Genomic DNA, 20859 nt, shown 5'->3' on the forward strand with positions numbered 1-20859 from the left:
CAACGTTTCTCACCTCCGGACCCCAATATAAACGGCCCAGGAATGAAAGTTGAATAAACTTTTCACAGGAAAAGAATCGGCATGGGGGGAATGAAATCACATACTTCATCTGTGCAGCTCTCCCCGTCTTCAGGAGATAAGACCGCCTCGCCCGCCATGACAGCCCGGAGCCTGCAAATTGTCATCTACGCTTTCCTGGTACGTCGGCCGTTGTGCGCCAGTACACTGGCTGAGATACCTCGTGGGCGGTGGCGTGTATCAGCCGTTCAACTTCTGGCGCATACAAACGGCTTTGCATCGAAACTGGAAATTTTGGCATCGAAATGTGTTATTGCGTTAACGGCCAGTTCGCTCGGAAGGCATTATCAGAGTCCAGGCCCGAGCTACCTCACTGTTTGTCAACTTATCTCGTTCATTGACCGGAAACTCGTGCCAAATCCCACAGCCAACCCGAAAAGATGTTCGGCCACAATCTCAATCTTGCCGCTAAATGGTACTGCAAGAACCGTACCTATGCTCTGTGTAAGCCAGACGCCACCATGTTACAGAGCCAGCTTTACAGTTTTACACTCTAGCCCACGATAAATACGAAAAAGATGATGGGGATGCCCTTACGCTCCACAAGGGGGAGCAAGAGGAATACAACTAAAGCCGTTTTTTATCCACATGCACGCGATAAGCGGGTTAGGTGTAGCAATACGTTTTCTTGTTGTTCGAACCCTAAATTTCCACGAAAACCAAGTGTATGTTCCCAGTAGTGCTGCATGGAAAGGGGGGGGGGGAAAGACATTTTTGGTTTCTAGGAGAGAGGGAACAGAATAGGTCACTAATTTTGCTTACCATTAAATGCCCTATTGTCGCAAGGGATGCACAAATTAAGCTGACGCATTTTCGCTGCCGCAGCACCCATGCCGATGCAGAAATAGAAAAAAAATCACTCCTAAGGTAACCACGCCAACTTCCCCAGAAAGTTTCTGTTTGTTAATTTTTATGTTATTTGTTGCTTTGGGATTATTGTTTTTACAATATATTTTCTCCTCATTTTTCCCGGGTTCAGCACCCTACGACATGGGATCCGACGTACGCCACTATTTCCCATAGCCATTTATTCAGCGCAAATGGGTTCTAAATGAAACTTAAACTGGTGTACCAACTTGCGAGCCGCAAGTGACCATTTTTTCTTCTCCCATTGTCGTATTTTTAAATATTAGGGGATTTCATTCATTCATTAATTAATTCATTCATTCATTCATTCATTCATTCATTCATTCATTCATTCATTCATTCATTCATTCATTCATTCATTCATTCATTCATTCATTCATTCATGTTTTATTGCGTGTCCAATACACCATACAGGCTCTTACATTGGTACACAAGTCAGATAGTAAAATGTGATAAAGTGAAAATTAAAAACATCACCAATTTAATATAGCTACAAACAAATGCCGATATCGCGAGCACAGATTTATCAGTGAAATAACCGTGCATGGAAGGCAGAACCGCAAGTCATGGCATTAGTAACAGATTTGTTAAGGTACGAGTAAAAACACTTTGAGGCATGAAGAAATCAATATCTGTTGACATACGATTGCACAGAATATGCAGGCGTTCAGCGGGTGATTTGCTTGTGGCATACTGGGGCAAATTATGTACAATGGCGCGTGAATCGCTGAGGGACATGTAAATTTACGCTGTGCAGTAAATCGGGAGCGTCAAAATGACCATTAGTATCTTATAGAAAAACATGGCGTCACAATAACATCAGCGACTTTCTAGGTCGGTGATGACTATTATATTTAAAAGAGAATGGTATTCATAATGAACTTTACGTTCGAAATATCTGTCATAGATGATTCGAACCAGGCGCTTCTGGACTGATTCTATTAGGTGGGAATACGTTTTTGGGAGCTGGTTCCAAACAACGGAACCAAATTCCAAACACGATCTCACCAAAGAACAAAACAAGTGGATGATGGTATCCGGGAATTTGAAATTGCGTGTGAGGCGCGAAATTACGCCCAGTAGTTTAAAACCGGTGTTCCGAAGGGACGCAACATGCGGCTGGAAATTAATATGATTATCAATAACTACTCCTAAATCTTTCATAATGTTTACGTGAAAAATAGCTTCGTTGCCCACCTTGTAAGAAAACAACACTTGCGCCTTCTGCCTCGATAGAGTATTGATTTTGGTTTTAGACATGTTTAGAGATAAACAATTTTTAATACAGCACTGCGAAATGGCACAAATATCCTTCTGCAGGTTTACACAGTCTTCTGTTGACTGAATTTTTGAAAACAGCTTCATATCATCCGCGAACAGAAGTAATTTTCCATGATTTACACAATTGACAACATCATTTATAAAAACAAGAAACAACAGTGGGCCCAATACCGACCCTTGTGGCACTCCGGAGGTCGAAACAAAGGGTACGGACAAAATATCATGAACACGGACATAACTTTAGCGCGTTGATAAATAACTGAGCATCCATTTACAGAGCGCGGGACAGAAGCCATAGCCTTTTAGCTTTCATATGAGTAATTCATGAATCGCTTGTGGCATTTGTTGTTGCCGGTGCGGTGCGCTTTTCCACAAAGGGCGCAGCTGGGGTAGCATTTATGGTTTGCGGTAGGTTGTTCCAGACCAGATGTCTTGCACGCACTTGTAGATTTGGGCATACGCCCATAGGATGGCTTACTTTGCCACAAACGTTGCATACCTCGTACTATTTTTGTGCTGAAAGCAGCGGTACTCAGCCCCGCTTTAGTAGACTTAGTGAAGTACTTTTCCTCCTTCAAAGGCTATTCTAATGTACAAATAATAGAGCAGAAACAGTTGACTGTGCCTCACGACATGCAGACTGCCTTTAAAAGTTGGCTTTCTTGCTCAACCCAGAAGTTCTGCAAGAAAGCCGGACACATGTAAGTCTCCCGCAAAACAAGTGTATGCTAACTCTCGTGTATGTTACTTATGTAAGGTTTATACGCCGAAAAAACGTTTCCTATAAATGTAGTGCCATAAGTAAGGGTTCATAAAGTTATTCATGAAGTTGATGGCTCGCAGTTAAAATAAAACGCCCCAGAAAGCGTCGGACGAACAGAAAGAAGTCACCACACAGCACAGACTTAGTGTGTGCTTTGGGGTATTTTCTGTTTTTGCTATTCGTGCCTCCCTTTTTCTCGCCTTTTACCTTATCGTTACCAAACTAACTAGCCCGACTAGATGTCTAACTAGCCCCACCAGAAGGCTAACTAGCCCCACCGGAGTAAGGTCATTCGAGCTACTAGCATGCCAAGCAAGGGCTTCTTTACAATGACTTGACAGACTGCAGCTACTCGAATATACCTTCGGTGTTCTCCGAAGATTGAGAAACACTCACTTATTCTCAACAACGTGTGTTAGAATCTTCGTCCACTGAATTGCAAGTTTATCCTAATCACTTATCCTATTTTCTGTGCCCTTTTTGTATGAGGTCCTGACTACCTAGGTTATATTTTTGTAGCCGTGTTTTGAACTGGAGCACGAACGATATTCGTATTCAATAACATTCAATTACCAGTCTGTTTTTCCTATTCATATTCGATTCGAAGTGCTACTTTTAATATTCGCACATTTTTACTAAGAATCTCACGCACCCTGTAACTTTTGAACCATCGACATTTACGTGTGCATTCAATTCTAGCCAGGTGGCAGTCAGTGGCATGGCGGGCGCTCAAGACCACCACCTTCCCCAACCCCGTGGCCTACAGCCGCTGCTACCCAGGACGTCGTACGGACGAATTCAAAATTCTTGAAGGCAGGGCGGACCTGCAACACATGGTTTGTTCATGCCCGCGTAAAATAGGAGTGAATACAAAAAGCGAGACTACTGCTTATTCGAGATTAGTACCACGGAGCAGTGGGATATCGCAGTGCTCAGTTCTGACACGGATGTACAAGTCCAACTTGTCCAGATTGCTGAAGTCGCCGCCATGGTCCCAGGACTCCTGGCCGCCGTATGAGAAGGGAATAAGACAGAAGATCTCCCCACTCTTCTTCTTCCCTTTATTCCAGCCTGGGAAAATAAAGTTTTGCTAGTACTACTATTATCTTGCTGAAGTGGCTTTCGTAACTATTCACCACCTTTATGTACGCAGGCAGCTCTCCAAGTCCGCGTGTCCCCGGCCGTGCGGCTGTCTCAAATATGGGCAAACACGACGTCCTTCAAGGTAATTCCCCGGGGTTTTACTGTCAGACACGGATGGTGAAATAGTTTAAGTTCGAAATGTGAAGTTTCCAAATATGAACTCAGCGAAACACGAATGACCGTAAAATAGCCCCGTACAACAAAGAAAAAAAGGGATGCAGGATGTTACAAACGACGGCACATAAACTTAAAAGATCAGCGGTAAGCCACCTCCATCAACTTGACCTCCAGTTCTGTTTGGACGTATACTTGAATAGTACGCACTTATAACTGTTCTCAGAATTTCTGCTAGATTGTGTGACTGCTGGCATTGTGCAGCGCAAAATTAGTGGTTTCTTCGATGCCCATTTTTTAGGTCAAAACAACTTTCTTCAGGGCGCAGCGGAGTTGAGTCAGTTACCACGGGATAGTTCTCTGAATTGAAACGTGGTTCTTTTTGGTCTTCATGTTCTTTTTATGCTTAACAAAGTTCTAACTGGGGCAACAGTAGACCAATTTGAGCCCTTCCCGTAATTAATAGTGCGTTTCCCGGAAACCAGACCTATAGTTGGGGCAAGTCTAATAGAGGTGCTATAAACCAGACCGTTATTGCTAATATGTTACAGCCCAGAATCTCTTCTTACAGATTTACTTATAAAAACTACGACGGCGTAACATCGTTCTCTTGTGATTCTATAGTCGTGAGCAGCACTTCTCTCAGACGTTTCCCCGCAGAGGTCGTTATCGCTGAGTCTTCGAGTGTCCTTTGTTGTTTCAAAGTCTGCAACGTCGGGAAACACGCAACACGACAAATGAGCCCAAATATGTGCCAAGCGACGTCAAAATTATTGTACGTCAAGCTGCAGGTTGACGTGTACTACGTTTGACGTTGCTTGACACCTGTTTAGGCTCATCTGTCGTGTTGCGTGTTTCCCGACGTTGCTAAAACTTGACAACGTTGGACCTCAGTGTGACGCTCCTAACGTCTCTTCGCTGCGTGCCCGCGTACCCGCTAGCTGTGGTGCACCAACGGTTCGGCTGGTTATATTTGACCTTTTCGTGATCATCGTTTTAAGAGCGGAGCTGTTTTAGGTCGATCCTATTGCTGCAAGCCGTGCGTACGACGAGCCTCATGCTGTATACATTGCGTTAGGCAGGGGTGAACTCTAAATTTTGTCACGCTTAACAAGCATGAGTGTCGACGATTTCCTGCATGCTTGGTACAAGCGTGACGTATTTTCACGCTGAAAATCACGCTCTCTAAGCATGACTCGCGGGATGCATAACGCTTGCGAAGTGCGAGTACAAGATATTTTATGCACGCTTGCTTTAGGCGTGGTGAAATATCAGGCTAAGCGCTCACGCTTGCCATCCGTGACTGGCGACCTTCTTAACGCTTAGTAAAGGTGAAAAAGAGGACTGTCCTCACCTGATGCGGCATTCTCCAGCTCTGTATAAGACGCCTCTCTGACCATCAGAAATCGATTGGAAAGAACGCTGAAAGACGGCAATATTTGCTGTGCCGTAATTATGGTCTGGGTATCAGTATCCAGGACAATCTGGCGGCCTCCCAGAAGTCGGTTCCCAGACCCACCGATAGAGGGCGCAGTGGTCTCGCAGGGGCGGATTTATCTCCTTCCCGCTAGGGGAGGAAGAGGGGAGGGAGCCTCCGCCGCTGGCGTTGAGCTGTTGATTCCTTTGCGCGAGCCGTAGAATTTGAACGGCGACGGCGCTTACGTTCTCGGGCGAGCGTCCGAGAACTTCAGCTCGGCTATGTCAGCAGATTGCTCACTGGATGGAACTGGGTTTAGTTTTTTTCATCATCCAGATGACACGTCACGGCGAAGGGGATAGAACAGGCCGCGTTGAGTATAATTTCATGGTAGGAAAATTCTGAAACGAGCGTGCGTTATCTCGGTGTTGAGGCGTCTTCCAGATTTCTACGGCAAACGCAATCGCAGGCTGCGGCGTAATAGAAATTAAAAGCTATTCCACTCTTTGAAGGTAAATGGCCAGCGAAGCTATGTAAAATATACTGCAGAACATGGCTAGAGAATGCACACGGTTTTATTCATCATTTGGTCATAGTGGACGATCGATTTGGGATTATTTGATGAAACTTCTAAGGACTGAAGTTTTGCTTTAGCAGACAAACACGTGGCTGTCCGTTTTCTTTCCCTAGAGGCCCATGTGTCGACAGCAGACGTAAACTCTGTTACGTTTACAACTTCGCTGTAAACTAAGCAATTACGCCAAGTAAATGATGCTCGGCGTGATAGTCGTACTGGCTGCCAACTGCCATGTAAGTTCTGCTGGGAAAGGTCTGATGCAATGACAGGAACAGCCGTTTCCTGCTTAGAATTTGCGATAAATTTGGCTCTGCGCAAAGCTTTTTTGGACCCGGATGAGTTTACGGGCTCAAGAAATTTTCCGAACCCCAGTCATAAACAGCTTCTCTGCAAAAAAAAAAAAAAAAACCCCTTCGCTGTTTGAGCGCCCGCGTCGTGACACGCACTCCCAGATCGACTGGCAGCCGGAGAGCGGCAACCGCTTCTGCCTCTGCCACGCGACGGCCGAGCACTTCCAGAAGGGCACCAGCTTCTTCGAGTGCATCCCGTACGGGCGCGAGACCCGGTGTGACCTGTCCGACTTCGGCAACTGCACGGCGCCCGCATACTCGGGCCTCCGCTGCAGCAGACAGGTGGCCGCGCAGCCTTCGTACATCACCGAGCTGCGGCCAGGCGTTACGTACGCCTTCTGCGCTGTCGACGAGAACCCGCTCTCATCGTCGGGCTACGACAGCTTCGCGCTCTGTACGCGATCCTGGACGCTCGACTCCGGTGAGCTGCGGAATAATCAAGCCCACGTTTCCCTCTTCAGTGCGCTAGTTCGCACGTTGCCGGTTCTCCAGCTGGGCATCTGCATCAGCCCAGCACGTCTCTAGAGACCATTAGCTCTCACACCCTTTCTGTGCCGACTGCCCCTCTTCAGACGCAGATGTTGAGCACATCCTTTCTCCTGTCCCACCGCCCTACAGTCCCCGCAGTAATCTAACGCTGCTCATTCTCCAACCTGCGGGTGTGGTTGGCGTTGGCGGCCCTCACCAACCGCCTGGCCGTGGTTCTTGTCGAAGAGGAAAAGCTACATGTCGATCTCAATTCGACCATAGCAAAAAACTCTCTCTCCCAACACATCTCTCTCGATCCGCGATTTAAGTTTTCTCTTTAACGCAATGATGACTCCGACAATGACACCCAACCGCCTTCAGCGGTCTACACTTATCTTGAACTGCCACCTATATCCTTCGTAAGATTGAGTCTGTGCGCCGTTTGATGGGTTGAAACAACTATTGGATAATAGGACTGGTACTCGACTTCCTTATCGTGTCGAAGAACTGGTAGGTGGAAGAATATACTACGCAGTGTTTGCAGCACGTCCACCTAGGCGTGAAGAAAGCGCAATATCACTCGCTCCGTTACCGCGTCAATCAGCCCTCACCAACCCATCTGGTGGTGACAGGCTATACCTTACCGCGGGCTAAGGCTGCCTTAAGTAGTCACAGTAGCCATGCGGAGAACCTGCCGTTCTGCTGAGTCGCCTTGGAACCTACCGGTCTCTTTGGCCAAAATGTCTTAAAGACAGATTCCTGAAATTAGGGCGGAGCTAGAGCCTTTCTAAAACATATCTCCATATGAGAAAGAACTTGGCAGCTCACAGGCACTGCAGTCAGGGACTGACTTCCTGGCAGGGATACCCCCGATCGCGCGAACGGCAATGCAATGGGGTTGGGGTCGCACGTTGCGCAGCTTAAATATTACTGCACGCTGTTTCTGGGTATAAAATGTAGAAAACAATGACCTTTTGGGTGAAGGACAGTGGGAGAGACCGCTGTTTCGAGTAAACCGAAACGATCGAACAGATGAGTTCCCGGGGGTCACCTCAATAGTCGATGCGCACACAGGGTTACCTTCTGGCATATAAAATAGGTCAATGACGTTGATGAGCCCGTTCCCGCGTGGTCGATACACAACTTAGACCGCATTCGACTAGTATGTGGTAAATTTGGTTGCCCTTGTATTCTTTCGTGGTTGCCTTAGTATTCTTTATTGGTCACACGTCCACCATGTTCACTTGACGCAAAAGCTATCGCATTTAGAACTTGAATGACAATAGCCGGCACAGATCTTTCCACTGTGAAGTTTCACATATCTTGACATATAGTTACCTTAAAGTAAACGAGTCGCCAGTTCAACTGAGCGAAGGAAGAGCACTGTATTTTGTGCACGCCCTTAAACACACCGGCAGAACTGCGCTTCCGGGCGTCGGCCTACTCGGCGTTCATGGTGGGCCTGGAGTGGCGTCTGGGCAACGAGACGGAGCAGCTGCTGAACGTGCGGCTGTGCACCTCTACCGACGGCTGCCAGACGTCGTGCCGCGACAACCTGCTCGACCTGCGCCGGGAGAAGTTCGTCGCCTGGACCGACCTCAACCGCCAGAGGCTCAAGGTGCAGGTGCGCCGAACCGACGGCGTGCTGCTCTACGAGACGAACTTCGACGCGCAGAAGCAGAGTGAGCCACTATTCCTATCCTATGGCCCAGTCGTGTTTGTCCTATAATGTCTTGTATGATGTTTACGAGCAGAATCCGACCCAGTCAGAGATCAGAGAGACACGGCTTTGTCCCTTCTCTGTGTGCATATGCACCACTTTTCCTTTTCGGTGTTGTACCGGTTCTATCCACGCCATTATTTTCAAGACGAAAGCCCAGATCTCTCTGTTTTATGAAACATTTGACGTACCAAAAATCGCTCAGAGGTACACATAACCGCACAGAAAATGGCTGTGTGAAACGGGGTATGCGCGCGGGCTAAAGAAAGCAGCAGCGCCAAAACAGGGTGCAGTGCGGCGGGAGGAAGAGCTTCGGAAGCTGCTGCTCCGGGAGGCCAAGTAATGACAGGCGCGGCCGTAAACTTCAGCAGAAATTTCGAAAGTAAATCAACAGACGGTATAACTAAGGTTTCGTCTTGCCTTTTTTGAAAGACTCCAAACATCAACCGTAATGTTTTTTTGTTTACGAAGCATGTCGTACCCGGAATCAATGACTGTCAACCCCTCCCCGTGTGATAACGCGACTGTCAGTTAAGAACCGTTGTTTCATGTACGTATTGCTTGATAATTTGGCGTCATCTGCTATGGTGTCATGTCTCTCACTTCCACTGCATCCCCCGCCTGAGGCTACTCCTCCGTGCGTGGCCCACTCGAACCACGTGACATTTGGGTGGGAGGTTAATACACGGTTTGGAACATCCCGCTCGCCGGTGGCGGCGACGCGCGACGAGATAACAGCACACCAGCGCGCGCCGCCGTGCGTTTGCTGATCACGCGATCACTTCGTGAAAGGCACTGAGAAGACTGCAGTTCGCACTGCGCGCCAATTTTGATTTAGGGAGTATTGTAATCGTCAGTGCATTTTTTCTTTGCACTTTTTCTTCTCCGCTAAGTTAGACTGAAAGCATTGGCATACAGCTCTTGTTAGGCCTATATCTATGTTCAGCTTTACGCAAATAACGCTGACCTTTACGACGTTGCAAGCAACGTCAAACTCTTTGTACATCAAGCTCCGAGTTTAGGTGGAGAACTGCAGAGCTCAAATAATAACGTTAGGCTAACGTCAGGCTGGTACCTCCCGGCGTTAACATAGCGTTTTACTTAACGCAGATCTCACTCGTCCAATGGCTCGTTCTATAACTAGCACGCTCAAATTACTCATATAGGCCTGAGTTCATGTCTCTAACACACGCTTATATGTATCTGGTCGCAACGAATTGACTAGGTCGTCTTTCTATCAGCTACACCCATGAAGATGTAGGGACGTATGCGGCTTGTTTAGCATTTAGGAGGCCTTGGATTCAATTCCCGTACAGACCCAAAGTTTCTCTGATTTATTTACAACTCGATTACTTTACTTCTGTTCTCTTACTGCCATCGGCCGTTTTTTGGTCATCTCTCGGTAACGGCGTAGACGACGCCTGTTTTTCGTTCTGCGGAGGTGACTAATGCTGTCGCCTTAAATAATACCGCTCCTGATGTTTCTTACTGTCTCTGAAGGTGCACCAGTCTGTACAGCTAACGCATTGGATCTAAATGACACTTTGCTACATTTTCTTTCACTAACTGCAGAACTCTGTCAAAGCTGCAAATGGTGAGGGGAGAGAGGCGCGGCCAAGAATGAGCACGAACAAGTACTCTGTCAACTGCTTCCTGTTGGTAGAGACAGACTTCGCTGCCGTGTGCTGCCACAGTGGTCATTGCCATCCAGTGGTGGAATTCTGAGGATTGTCCATTTCATGCGCATCGAAAAGGCGTCCACTTAGAGCGTGCTCTGACTGGCTTAAAGGGACACTGAAGTGAATTTGTTAAGCTCCCGTTTTTGCTTGCACTGTGTAGACTGGCTGAAATTAACACACTATTCATCGTTTATCCGGTTGACAAATCGGTAATTATTTTACAAAGCGCGAAAGAAGAAAAACTACTATGCGCGGTTTGCGGCGGCCGCACCAACTAAAGGCTGTGACGTCAGGAGGGGGGGGCACCGTGATTGGACGATTCCCAAGGTTAGCAATCAAAAGTTTCGGTTTCGGTTCTGTAAAACAACATGCTTGACATCTGATGGCGTTGTTGGATGGGCATTCTCGATTTCTCAATTATCGCCGTACCGCTCTTCTGCCATGTTGTCGGCTGTCAAATGTCTAAGATAAACCTCCCAGGGCGGCTTGGAATCGTAGAAATCACTAGACGAGGCCTACGCAGTGGATGAACGCCCTCCGCGTCACCGCAGTATCTCGAATGCCATGCGCTTTTCCCGCATATTCGGAGCTTGCCTCACTCATGTCTGTTCGTAAAAAGCTAGTTCGCACCAGGCCAAGGGTGTGCTGATTCAGGCCTGGGCCCGCAAGCAGTCGGTGCTTGTGGCAACAGCACGCCAACGAGAACTCGCTAGCGCGTCATTGTCAGTATGCGCGCGTTCTGCGATCTCGCTCGTGGAGCAGTGAACGTTACGGTCCAAAAATGATGAACTCAGTTCAGAAAACATCGGTCGCATACGAAAAAATCAACTTACAAAAAAAAAATACATGTACCCTCGGGTATTCGAACTTGCGACTTTCAAAACAAATTCCAGCGCCTCAGACCGCTAGACCACGAGCCGGAGCTGGCCGGTTTGGATACATAAGGTTTATAATGTATGACCAGTTTACATTTTTATTTATTTTAAGCATTTTAAGTACTTTATGTGACTATTTGTTGTATATCACTCCTGCAGTAAGTGTCCCCCAAACTTCCACAATATCTCACGTCTAGTAATTGCATTTCTTTGACGGAAAAGCGTTCGCAGATGTGCGGTCGTGCTGCTGACCCAGCGCAAAAAGTGCTTCCTGCTCCCTAGTTTTGCGCTGCACGGTAAAAGTTTCAGGTGATTTTATTTTCTTAGTACCTATATTGACTTCGCTGATTCTTCTCCCGCCTTCAATTGGCCTTAGATTTTCCTACTAGCGTAAAGTCAGCGAAGCGTCGCATGTGCACTTGTGCAGCGCTTGTGTGGAGCGACCCGGACTCTGAGTTTGACACAGTGTACAAACTAACAAAGTAAGGAAAGGCACATTCTTTCATTCACAAAGGTGTTGTGGCTTAGTTTCAATTGAGCGAGCGAATAGCGACGACCCGTCGGCGGCCGGCGGACGAAACGCTGGGCCGACTGACTCGATCGGTAGGTCGGCTGGTCGGCGAACCATGCAGTAGCGCAGCCATTTTCCAGCTCATCTCCTGCTGACGTCACACGAAAACGCCACAGAAAATGGGCGAGCGTAAAGAGAGGAGGACAGTATTTTCGAATTGATTTTTCTACTAAATAAATTCGCGTAAACGCGGCCAGAGTGGTCGAAACAATGCCTACGGACTCCGAACTACAATTTACGCTAGTAATCCCGCAATGTTTACAAATCACTTCAGTGTCCCTTTAAGCAGACGGTCTCACGTGACGCAAGACAAGCAAGGCGGGGCGTAGGTTTCTGAGGAGTCATATTGATTAAAGTCCACGTCATGTCTTTAAACAGACGCGAAATGGACGATTTTTGAAGTGGACCAAAACTCAGAATTTCGCTTCAGTCACTGCATCTGTTGAACTCATCGGCTAATGCCCCTATTCGCTGTTCCTATTGGCTAACGTACGCTACAGCATCCCCAACGCTGCAAAAAGTACGGGAAACGGAGTATGAAATATCTGACAATTCATAATAATTTCAGAGCGCGAACTCGGTAGGTCCCGGAGGAGGAGGCAAATACACGAGCGGTTTGTGTTCCGCGAAGTTCACGCTGTTCCGTTATTATGAAGCTTTACACTTCTTCGTTGTTGAGGTATTGATAACATCTTTGCATATTCTTGGCGGTGGTGGGCATCGGCAGTTTGTCGGTCCTGTCGACCGAGCTAATTAAATGTGCACTAGCACGAATTACTGATAAAATGGCTGCTCCCAAGATGAATGAGTTGAAAAGGTCTGTACCAACTGGCTCAGCTCTCGACCCTTTGCGTGACGTCGCCTGCGCCCTCTGTCTTGCACGCATGCGCAGCCCCCGACCGTCCGTGCCAGCTGCGCGCTTCGGCCCTGAGCCCGTCGAGCGTGCGCGTGAGCTGGGTGCTGGAAGAGGGCCAGGCGGACGGCTTCGTGGTGAGCTACTGCTGGTTCCGGCTGTGCCACTCCAAGGTCTACCCGCAGCCCAGCCTGCGCCACGTGTACATCAACGGCCTCCTCCAGTGGAGCAAGTACCGGTTCACCGTCACCGCCTTCCGCACAGTGAACAGGACGGGCATCGCCATGGGCGCGCCCAGCCACGCCGAAGTGTTCACCGGAGGAGGTTCGTCCATAATCTCTCCCTCTATCTCTGTCTGCCTGCCTGCCTGTCTGTCTGTCTGTCTGTCTGTCTGTCTGTCTGTCTGTCTGTCTGTCTGTCTGTCTGTCTGTCTGTCTGTCTGTCTGTCTGTCTGTCTGTCTGTGTGGTGTTACTGGCGGCTAGGGCTCGGAATTCACTTCGCAGAAACAAGAGAGTGCTTGAGACGGGCGGAGTACACCAAGACTAACATTTATCTGGACTATACGATTAACGAAACGAACGTTACAGTGACGAGCAGAAAAAGATACAAAATTCTCTTTTAAAGATATATAGTTCTGTGAGGGCTACAAAGAAATAACAATAGATTAAGTATCTCCCGTGGTAGGGCACAATCAATGTTGAGGAGTGTGCCAGTCTGGGATCTCGGCGGCTGTGGGTAGAACGGCAGGACGAGCGCCACGTCACACAGTCGACGCCGGCGATTCAATGCGCGGTCGTCAATGCAAGGCACGGCTTACACTGCAGCCTTGCTGGGTTTCCGGGCGTCTTCGACGACGCCCTCGGGAGACTACGGCTACCGCATCTGGCGGGCCGCCCTAGAAGCCTTGCTCCCCTGATTCCACTCCTGCTTCGTCACCAGCCCATCTCCCCTTCTTCCTTCCTCTGGCGCATACGCACTAATAGCGATTGCCCATGGTCCGCTATCTTGTCTTTTAAATAAACCTCCTCTTCACCGCAGCCTTGTCTGACAAACTCCCCACCGTTGTCCTCTATCTCATCGCTGTCTGTCTGTCTGTCTGTCTGTCTGTCTGTCTGTCTGTCTGTCTGTCTGTCTGTCTGTCTGTCTGTCTGTCTGTCTGTGCGCACAAACTGTTTACTATATTCTACCAGGGACTCTGTATATGATGTACCTAAGTTGGTGCACGAACTCATTCTCAGTTTAATATTGTTGCAACGAAGAGGAATTTTTAGCGAATAGCTGTAAAGCAATAAATTACAACTGTGGTCGATATTTGCTTTCCCCACGCAAAAAAAAAAAAAAAAATGCGCGAACCAAAACTGGTCCCCTATAAAGGTCGAATAACCGACGCCCAGCCTTTCACCTCACGCTATGATATTGGCTACGTGCAGAATATAAAATCCCGCTTGATAAGATTGGCAGGTATTTTAGCTGCAATCGTATTCATATTGCCGAATAGCGTTCTCCTCTCTTTTCTTTTACGTCGCCCTACACAGTTCGAGACCAGGGAAGTTCTTTTGCGTACGCAAGCACTCGAGTGCAGACGCGTCGGCGCTCGGATCTCACGCACTAGGGAAAATGCCTACATTGTTCATGAACTCTGAGTGTCAACACCCTCCCATCAGTAATGGACCCGTGGCACTTTCTTTCTTGCAAAATGGCTGGTCTTGAGTCTTTTTAGCTTAACTTTAGCTTCAACTTTTTTGAATTTTCGATATTATTACACACTAATTTTTCATAGAGGAAGAAGGATAATAAGCATTTTCAAAAGTGAGCACTAGGTGCAAGATGGCAGAGGCACCCGCCCTGCGGGGGGAGTGGGGGTCTTAGGTTAGGGTGCCCTGGTCCTCGCTGGCCGCCCTGACTCTAGCGACATCTTGCGCCGCAAGGTCCAAGCTGGTTACCCAGTCTACCCACTGTCCGAAGGTAGTGTTTTGAATGGTTGACAAGGACGGGGTAAAATGCGCACTACCGTGAATGTTGAGCCTCCTTTTTGTGCTTGTTCTGATTTGAGACAAATCTACGCCGCTCAAAGAGCCCAACGCTCACGGAGGTTTACACAGTACATCTGACCTTTACATGCAATCTGTTAATCACTTATTTCTTTAACCATTTTTTTCCATTTACCTTTTTTTTGCAGATCTAACAATAGTGACGTGGGTGGTGGCCTTGACGGTGCCTGGCTTTCTCATAGGCATGCTGTTCTGCCGGCGAAGGGTAAGTGTCGGGATTCATCCCCATACCGTTTCTGTGGAAAATGATATCCAGATGAATGTTAGCTGGCAACACTCACAGCGTGTGTTTGCGCAATACGCGACCTGCTGGCACACTTAGTGTGCCAGCAGGTCGCGTATTGCGTTATACAGGTGCCAGCAGGTCGCGTATTACCTGTTATACAGCCCAAGGCCACGTCTAAGCCATCGGACGATTTTGTGCATGACCGCTGACCGTCCGGCGTAGTTACCGTCATTGTTTGAAGAGAAAGGCACGCACAGAATAGACAGCGGAAAATAGGCGGCAATGCCTAGAATAACCCATCATTTTGATCATCAGCATCATCATCATTGTACTTGCGTCCACTGCAAGCCCGCCCCATGCTCTCCTCTAGCCGTTCCTGCCTCGCGATGTCACATAGTTGCTTCTTTGCCCTCCGAATTTTCTGATTTCTTTCCTTCATTGGTTCCTCCGCTGCCTATAGTCCCGTCTTTCGGCACTGTTACCCGGATAATGGTCTACAAAAAGTGCGGAAATCCATCGAAATTGTTCCACCCAACCTTCGGCTGCCCCAGCATATGGCCCTCAGCAACCGACACCACAAACACTCTTGAGCTATGGGAGGCAGCTATGACCAGTTCCGACTCTGGGGTTCAGAGGGACTTAGTTCTTCATGCCTGGAGAGGGGCGGTACACACCGGGGCCCTGGATGAAGGTACCCGCCCGTAGCCAAGTCTCAACCATCCTTTCCCACATAAATGCTTCTCTCTCTCTCTCTCTCTCTCTCTCTCTCTCTCTCTCTCTCTCTCTCTCTCTCTCTCTCTCTCTCTCTCTCTCTCTCACTCACTCTCTCGCTCTCTCAACCGCGGCATTTTTTTCTCCTTTCATGGCCGTTCCCCGTCCGCTTGTTCTTCCTTGTTTGAGCTACGCTATCTTCCATTCGAGTTTGTTCTCTGGTACAGCATACCCGCTTCCCGGCTCTGTGCAATCATTATTCTTTCCATTGCTGGATGGGCTGACCTAAGTCCTCCTTCAAGGTAGTTTCACTCCCGTGAGTCATCACTGGCTGTGCGCATTGGTCGTCTGCCTTTCTTTTCTGATGGAAGCGAAGAGCGAAAACATTTGTGTGTTCTAGAGTTCGGCGCACGTTAAAGATTCCGAGGGGGTCAAAATTATTCAGGAGCCCAACACTACGTCGCAACCCGTTCCGTGGGTATCTTCGGCGCGTTAAACCTCATAATCACTCAATAACTTTCTATTCAGTGATAGAGGGCGGCATAATTCGTCGCCCATAAATTATTGGCGACCCACAGGGGACGATCTAGGGACCCATGGGTCACCTATGGATCGATTGGAGGGGAAGAAAGTTGGAGAGTGGAAGGGAAGCGACGTTACCGGTCTATCGTAGTTCGACACCATTTGCAGAGAAGCAATCACATATACGCGGCCATTTTTTTTATCGTCTCGTGTTCCGCTCATATGGTTTCATGCCAAGAATTTCCTATTCGTCCAACTTTCTGTAATTACGAAATCGCACCCAGTGTTTCCACCGAATGTGCAGCAGAGTAATACACACCTGACGTGCGCAGTTTGACCCACCAACGCCGCCTGTATAAACATTGCCTAACGCGTCGCGCTTTTCAATGGGAAGGGTAGGGACGCTTAGTTCAGGCACTCATCCGCTACGTAGCGCGCGCCGGCGGACATCGCGCCTTACGTCACTGCTCGCGAGTGGCGAACGCTGCACCCACTTCTACGACGTGTGTCTGTCAGCTTGTCTGTTGGATTTCAAGAGGCGTTTCGCTCACATCTTAGCCGCGACGGGGCGCTAGTTCTGGGGAACACTAGGGATCTCATTCAACATGTCGCTAGCTTCATACTTGCTGCGTTTTTCCAAAGATAACTGACGGAGGCTGAACTGAAATAGTGTAAGAACCTAATAATTGTCGGGTAGACAAATAACGAATAGAAAAAACGATATTTTGGGATGGTGCAGCCATTATTTTACTGATATTTTTCTCTCTGGAGGATTTAGGGAAGAAAAAATTGCGTGCACATTTTTTAGCTCGTGCTTGTAAATTTTAGAAGATTACAGAAGACAAAACGATAAGCAGCTGAGGGTTCCGCCACGCTGTCCGGGAGCTTCTAAAGTACAGTCCTAAATTTTAAAAGTGCGCACCGAAGCGGAGAGCGAACAGCGAGGACAAAACAAGACCGAAATACGGAGGGAGAGAGGGGGGATGCCCCGCTCAAAAAATTTCCGGGCCCGTGATCCAAGCAGATAAGCGCGCAAAGCTGGCATCATCCTGCGGCAGCACAAGGGATTGAGGTCCGTTGCAAATGCGGTTTTATCAGCGACAGACCAAGACAGACAGGCATGGTGAAAAACAAGAAGGCATAGGGGCGCCGCCTGGCGAACGCTAAACAAATTTTCAACTATTTTGCATAGTTTCCGAGATGCGGCGCTCGCTGGCGGACATGAATGCACGGAGGAAGGCTACGGGGCGGGAAATGGTAGGAGAGAGCAATAGGAGAGTGGCTGTTTGGCCATTTTTCGCTCACGCGTTAGGCAATGATTATACAGGCGGCGTTGGACCCACATACCAAGGCGATAGCGCGGAACTAAGCCTTTCAAGTTTGGTGCAGAATCGTTTCGACGGATGTCCGGGTCAAGCCCACCCCGCACACTGACAGAGACTCTGAGTGAAAACAAAGGCGAAGTTAGCGTCAGATTTTCCACGCTCCGGCCTTCGAGCTTTTGTTAGATCGGTGCCCGACAACTCAGTGCCAGCCTTCGGGCATATCTCATCGTAAAGGTCCCCCCGAAGACGGCCGCATCCCACAGATTTCGTGGCCCCGTGGTCAGAGTGCCCTCCACAGAAGCGGGAGGTCGCGGGTTGGAGTCCCACCACCACCGGACACTCACTGGTATGAATCGGGTACAGGCTGAGCCCACTGGCGCTGGGCTGTTCCTTCCGGTTCCAATGCCTGGAAAAGGAGTAATTCTCGTCGCTAAAGCTGTTGGGGCAGAGGCTCTTCGACTCTTCCGCCGGCGGAGGCCGCTTTTCGTGTTTGCACTAATCCGTTATTAGGAATGTTCGAACGCAACCATGCCCGCATCCCCTTGAGCAGCCGCTGTTCTCGTAGCCACTTGCATGCAGTTGGCGTGCAACGACAGGTGGCCCGTCAGTGACTTTTTTTCCTTTCATCTTATTTATCACACCTTCCTATTAAAGCGAAAGCGTTCTGGAACCGATGGAACCGATGGAATTTAACCGAGTTGTTGAATTTGTCATTATCGCTGTCTCTTTAACTCAGAAAGAAAACGGGATCCTTTCGCACCTGTTTCCTGTTTTTTTTTTTTTTACGTGCCTAGGCTCTGCTCCTAAGCCGTCGGTTTCCCAATACAGCGATGCCATATAAGTCTGTTTGGGCGAGTCGAATTATTTTGTATGGTACTTCCCAAACTTCACGGCAATCTACATACCATCAGCATTATCAGCCCCTTTACATCCATTGCAGTACGAGGGCCTATCCAGATATGGGATATTTCGACCGAATACATGACTTCCAAATCCTGTTATGTTGCGTTTAGCGAGTGTACTCACTTGAAAGAGATGTTTTTACCGACCAGACAGCACTCCTAAAAAAGCCTCAGAGGCAAAGTAACAATTTTAAACATTGTGAACTTTCAAGGTCTTTTTTTATTTTTTATTTATTTTCTCGTGTGCAGGTCAGTTGCTGCTGTGGAGGTTCGAGACGCGAAGAAGTGTGGCATGTCCGGCATGGAAGAAACCTGGAAGGTCCCGGCGGGGATGTTCTGGGAATCCAGTGATGAATTCCAACAATTTGGTTGCTTCGCAGCCGAAAATAAATGTTATAGCCACTGGGAAATTCATAACGTGCCCGTTTTATTCAAATAAAATACCAGAACACCGCAACGATATCCGATCTGGGGTTTTGAATTAGCACGTTTTATTTTTTCGATGCCGACGCCTACCAAGTTTTAACTAGGTATCCTTTTTCTCGAAGTGTGTTGTCTTATTTTTGTGAAGTGGGTTCGTTTACTGCGTGTAATCCGTTTTCATGGTTACGTTAGCATTGTTTCCTGAAACTGCTGGGACAGGTCAACGCACCATTCAGTTCTCTGGTTTCACGGGTCGTTTTTCCTTTCCTGGTAAGTGCACGTATAGGCTTGTTGAGAATCTTGTTCCAAATACTGCCCCACAATAATTTGCACACGTAAGAGCTTTCTTAGCTGCCGATCAACGCAGCGGAAATCGGGGACATGATTCGAAAAACTGACGTGTCTGCTATTCCCATGCGAACCATTTCGTTTTTCTGAAAAAAAAAAACAGCTGTCATAAAACCAATGTGGATGGGTAGATAAATTTTTTAGGTGCCAAAAACAGAAAAGATCACTAAATCTCAAATTTTGAATACTTGAAGAAAAGCTTAGCCGAATAAAACCCGTCCGTGCTGCCGCCGCATAAATTTGCGGAGATAAGTTTGCGCTGCTCGTTTGAACCAACCGGCATCTGCCGGTTCCTGTTTTAGTACCCCCTGACGGAGTTGCGTTTTCTGCCCCCTGCGTTTTGTAAATGCGCGTTCTTTAGAATTCGTACTCGAATCGGGTTAATTATCCCCGGCTTCGTATCGCGAGCTCACCATGTTTTGACGGTCGGCAGCTTAAAGTGTGCGGAAGCAGGCGAGAGCGACCCAGTTTGTTTAAAGCGCCGGGGGTGGTAAGCTCAAGAACGTTGCCGTATCGCATGCGTCGGGGGTTGAAAGACAGCGGTGGTCTTGTTCCCGAGTGATGTCTCCCGTGCCGTTCTCAAACGTCTAGGTTGAAATGCCTACAAAGGAATCTAGAACCTCACTTTTCGTGCATTTGGAGTTGAAAGAGGACTGCCTATTTCCATAGCAAGTCGCGCCCCGGAGCAAGCTCAAAGCTACTGCTTCTACCATGTTTCCCTACGGCAAGCACTGATTCATTCGGCAGAAACCAATGACCAATCTCAAACCGAGTGACATTTTCTACTGCAAGATCACCAACGAAGGCTTCACGGACTACGAGGGAATGTCTCTTCACTGCATTTCGCTGTCTAACGCGTCCGGGCCGACGTCGCGAAGCCGAGCATGAATCGATACTTGTTGAACCCTCACGTATTACTCGAAAGCCTATCGAACCCTCACATATTGTTCAAAACTCGGTTCTTGACATGGCTGTATGTTTGTTTGCTCTTTTTTGCCGTGAAACTACACGTCCGCAGCTTGTTTGCCGCGCTTCGTAGCTTACTTCGACTGCGGCGCTGACGTGTGTGCAGGCTGTTTTATTCCGAGCATTTGCATAAAAATAGTGTGCACTCAGCGTGGCGAATGAATGATGGTCGTAAACAGCGAAAAAATTACACCATCTTCCCGTGGGGAACCCTGATGAGGATGCGAAGCATCGTGGCGGTTCCGTGTGGTTCCATTGTGTTGCCGTTATCTTGAGTGATCTGGTATTTACTAGCACCAGAGGGAATTCCAAGTCCGGGTCCTCACCGGTGGCAAAGGCACGCAAGTGCTGTTGTGTTACGGTGAGTAGACGGTGGTTCTCGAGGCGCCGAAACTCGTCCATCATGTTCTTATCGATGTTGTCTCGGTGGTAGAATCGGCAGTCTCCGTCAGCTTTGGTGAGGTAAAGGTTGTTGACACCACTGAGTCCACAGCGCGCTTTACTATCTACGCCGACGATATTACTATATGGACCGAATCAGCATAATACCCAAATCAAGACGCCATGATTACCGACCTCCAGTGCGCAGTGACGGGACTCCAAAAGGTCCTCCCCGACCTTGGCCTGT

General features: G+C 48.2%; 1 protein-coding gene across 1 annotated transcript; it reads left to right on the forward strand.

Annotated features, from left to right (window-relative positions):
• Positions 1-156: 156 nt before the first annotated feature.
• LOC144175410 (uncharacterized) lies at positions 157-18845 on the forward strand. Its single transcript, XM_077704490.1, has 7 exons — positions 157-198; positions 4143-4214; positions 6693-7011; positions 8477-8740; positions 12796-13080; positions 14937-15013; positions 18744-18845. The coding sequence occupies exons 1-7, from the start codon at positions 157-159 to the stop codon at positions 18843-18845; spliced, it is 1161 nt and encodes a 386-aa protein (XP_077560616.1).
• The last annotated feature ends 2014 nt before the right edge of the window (positions 18846-20859 follow it).

Source organism: Haemaphysalis longicornis, unplaced genomic scaffold (genome assembly GCF_048455015.1).
Source record: "Haemaphysalis longicornis isolate Haplotype H1 unplaced genomic scaffold, Haemaphysalis longicornis Haplotype H1 scaffold_3, whole genome shotgun sequence".
Taxonomy (NCBI): domain Eukaryota; kingdom Metazoa; phylum Arthropoda; class Arachnida; order Ixodida; family Ixodidae; genus Haemaphysalis; species Haemaphysalis longicornis.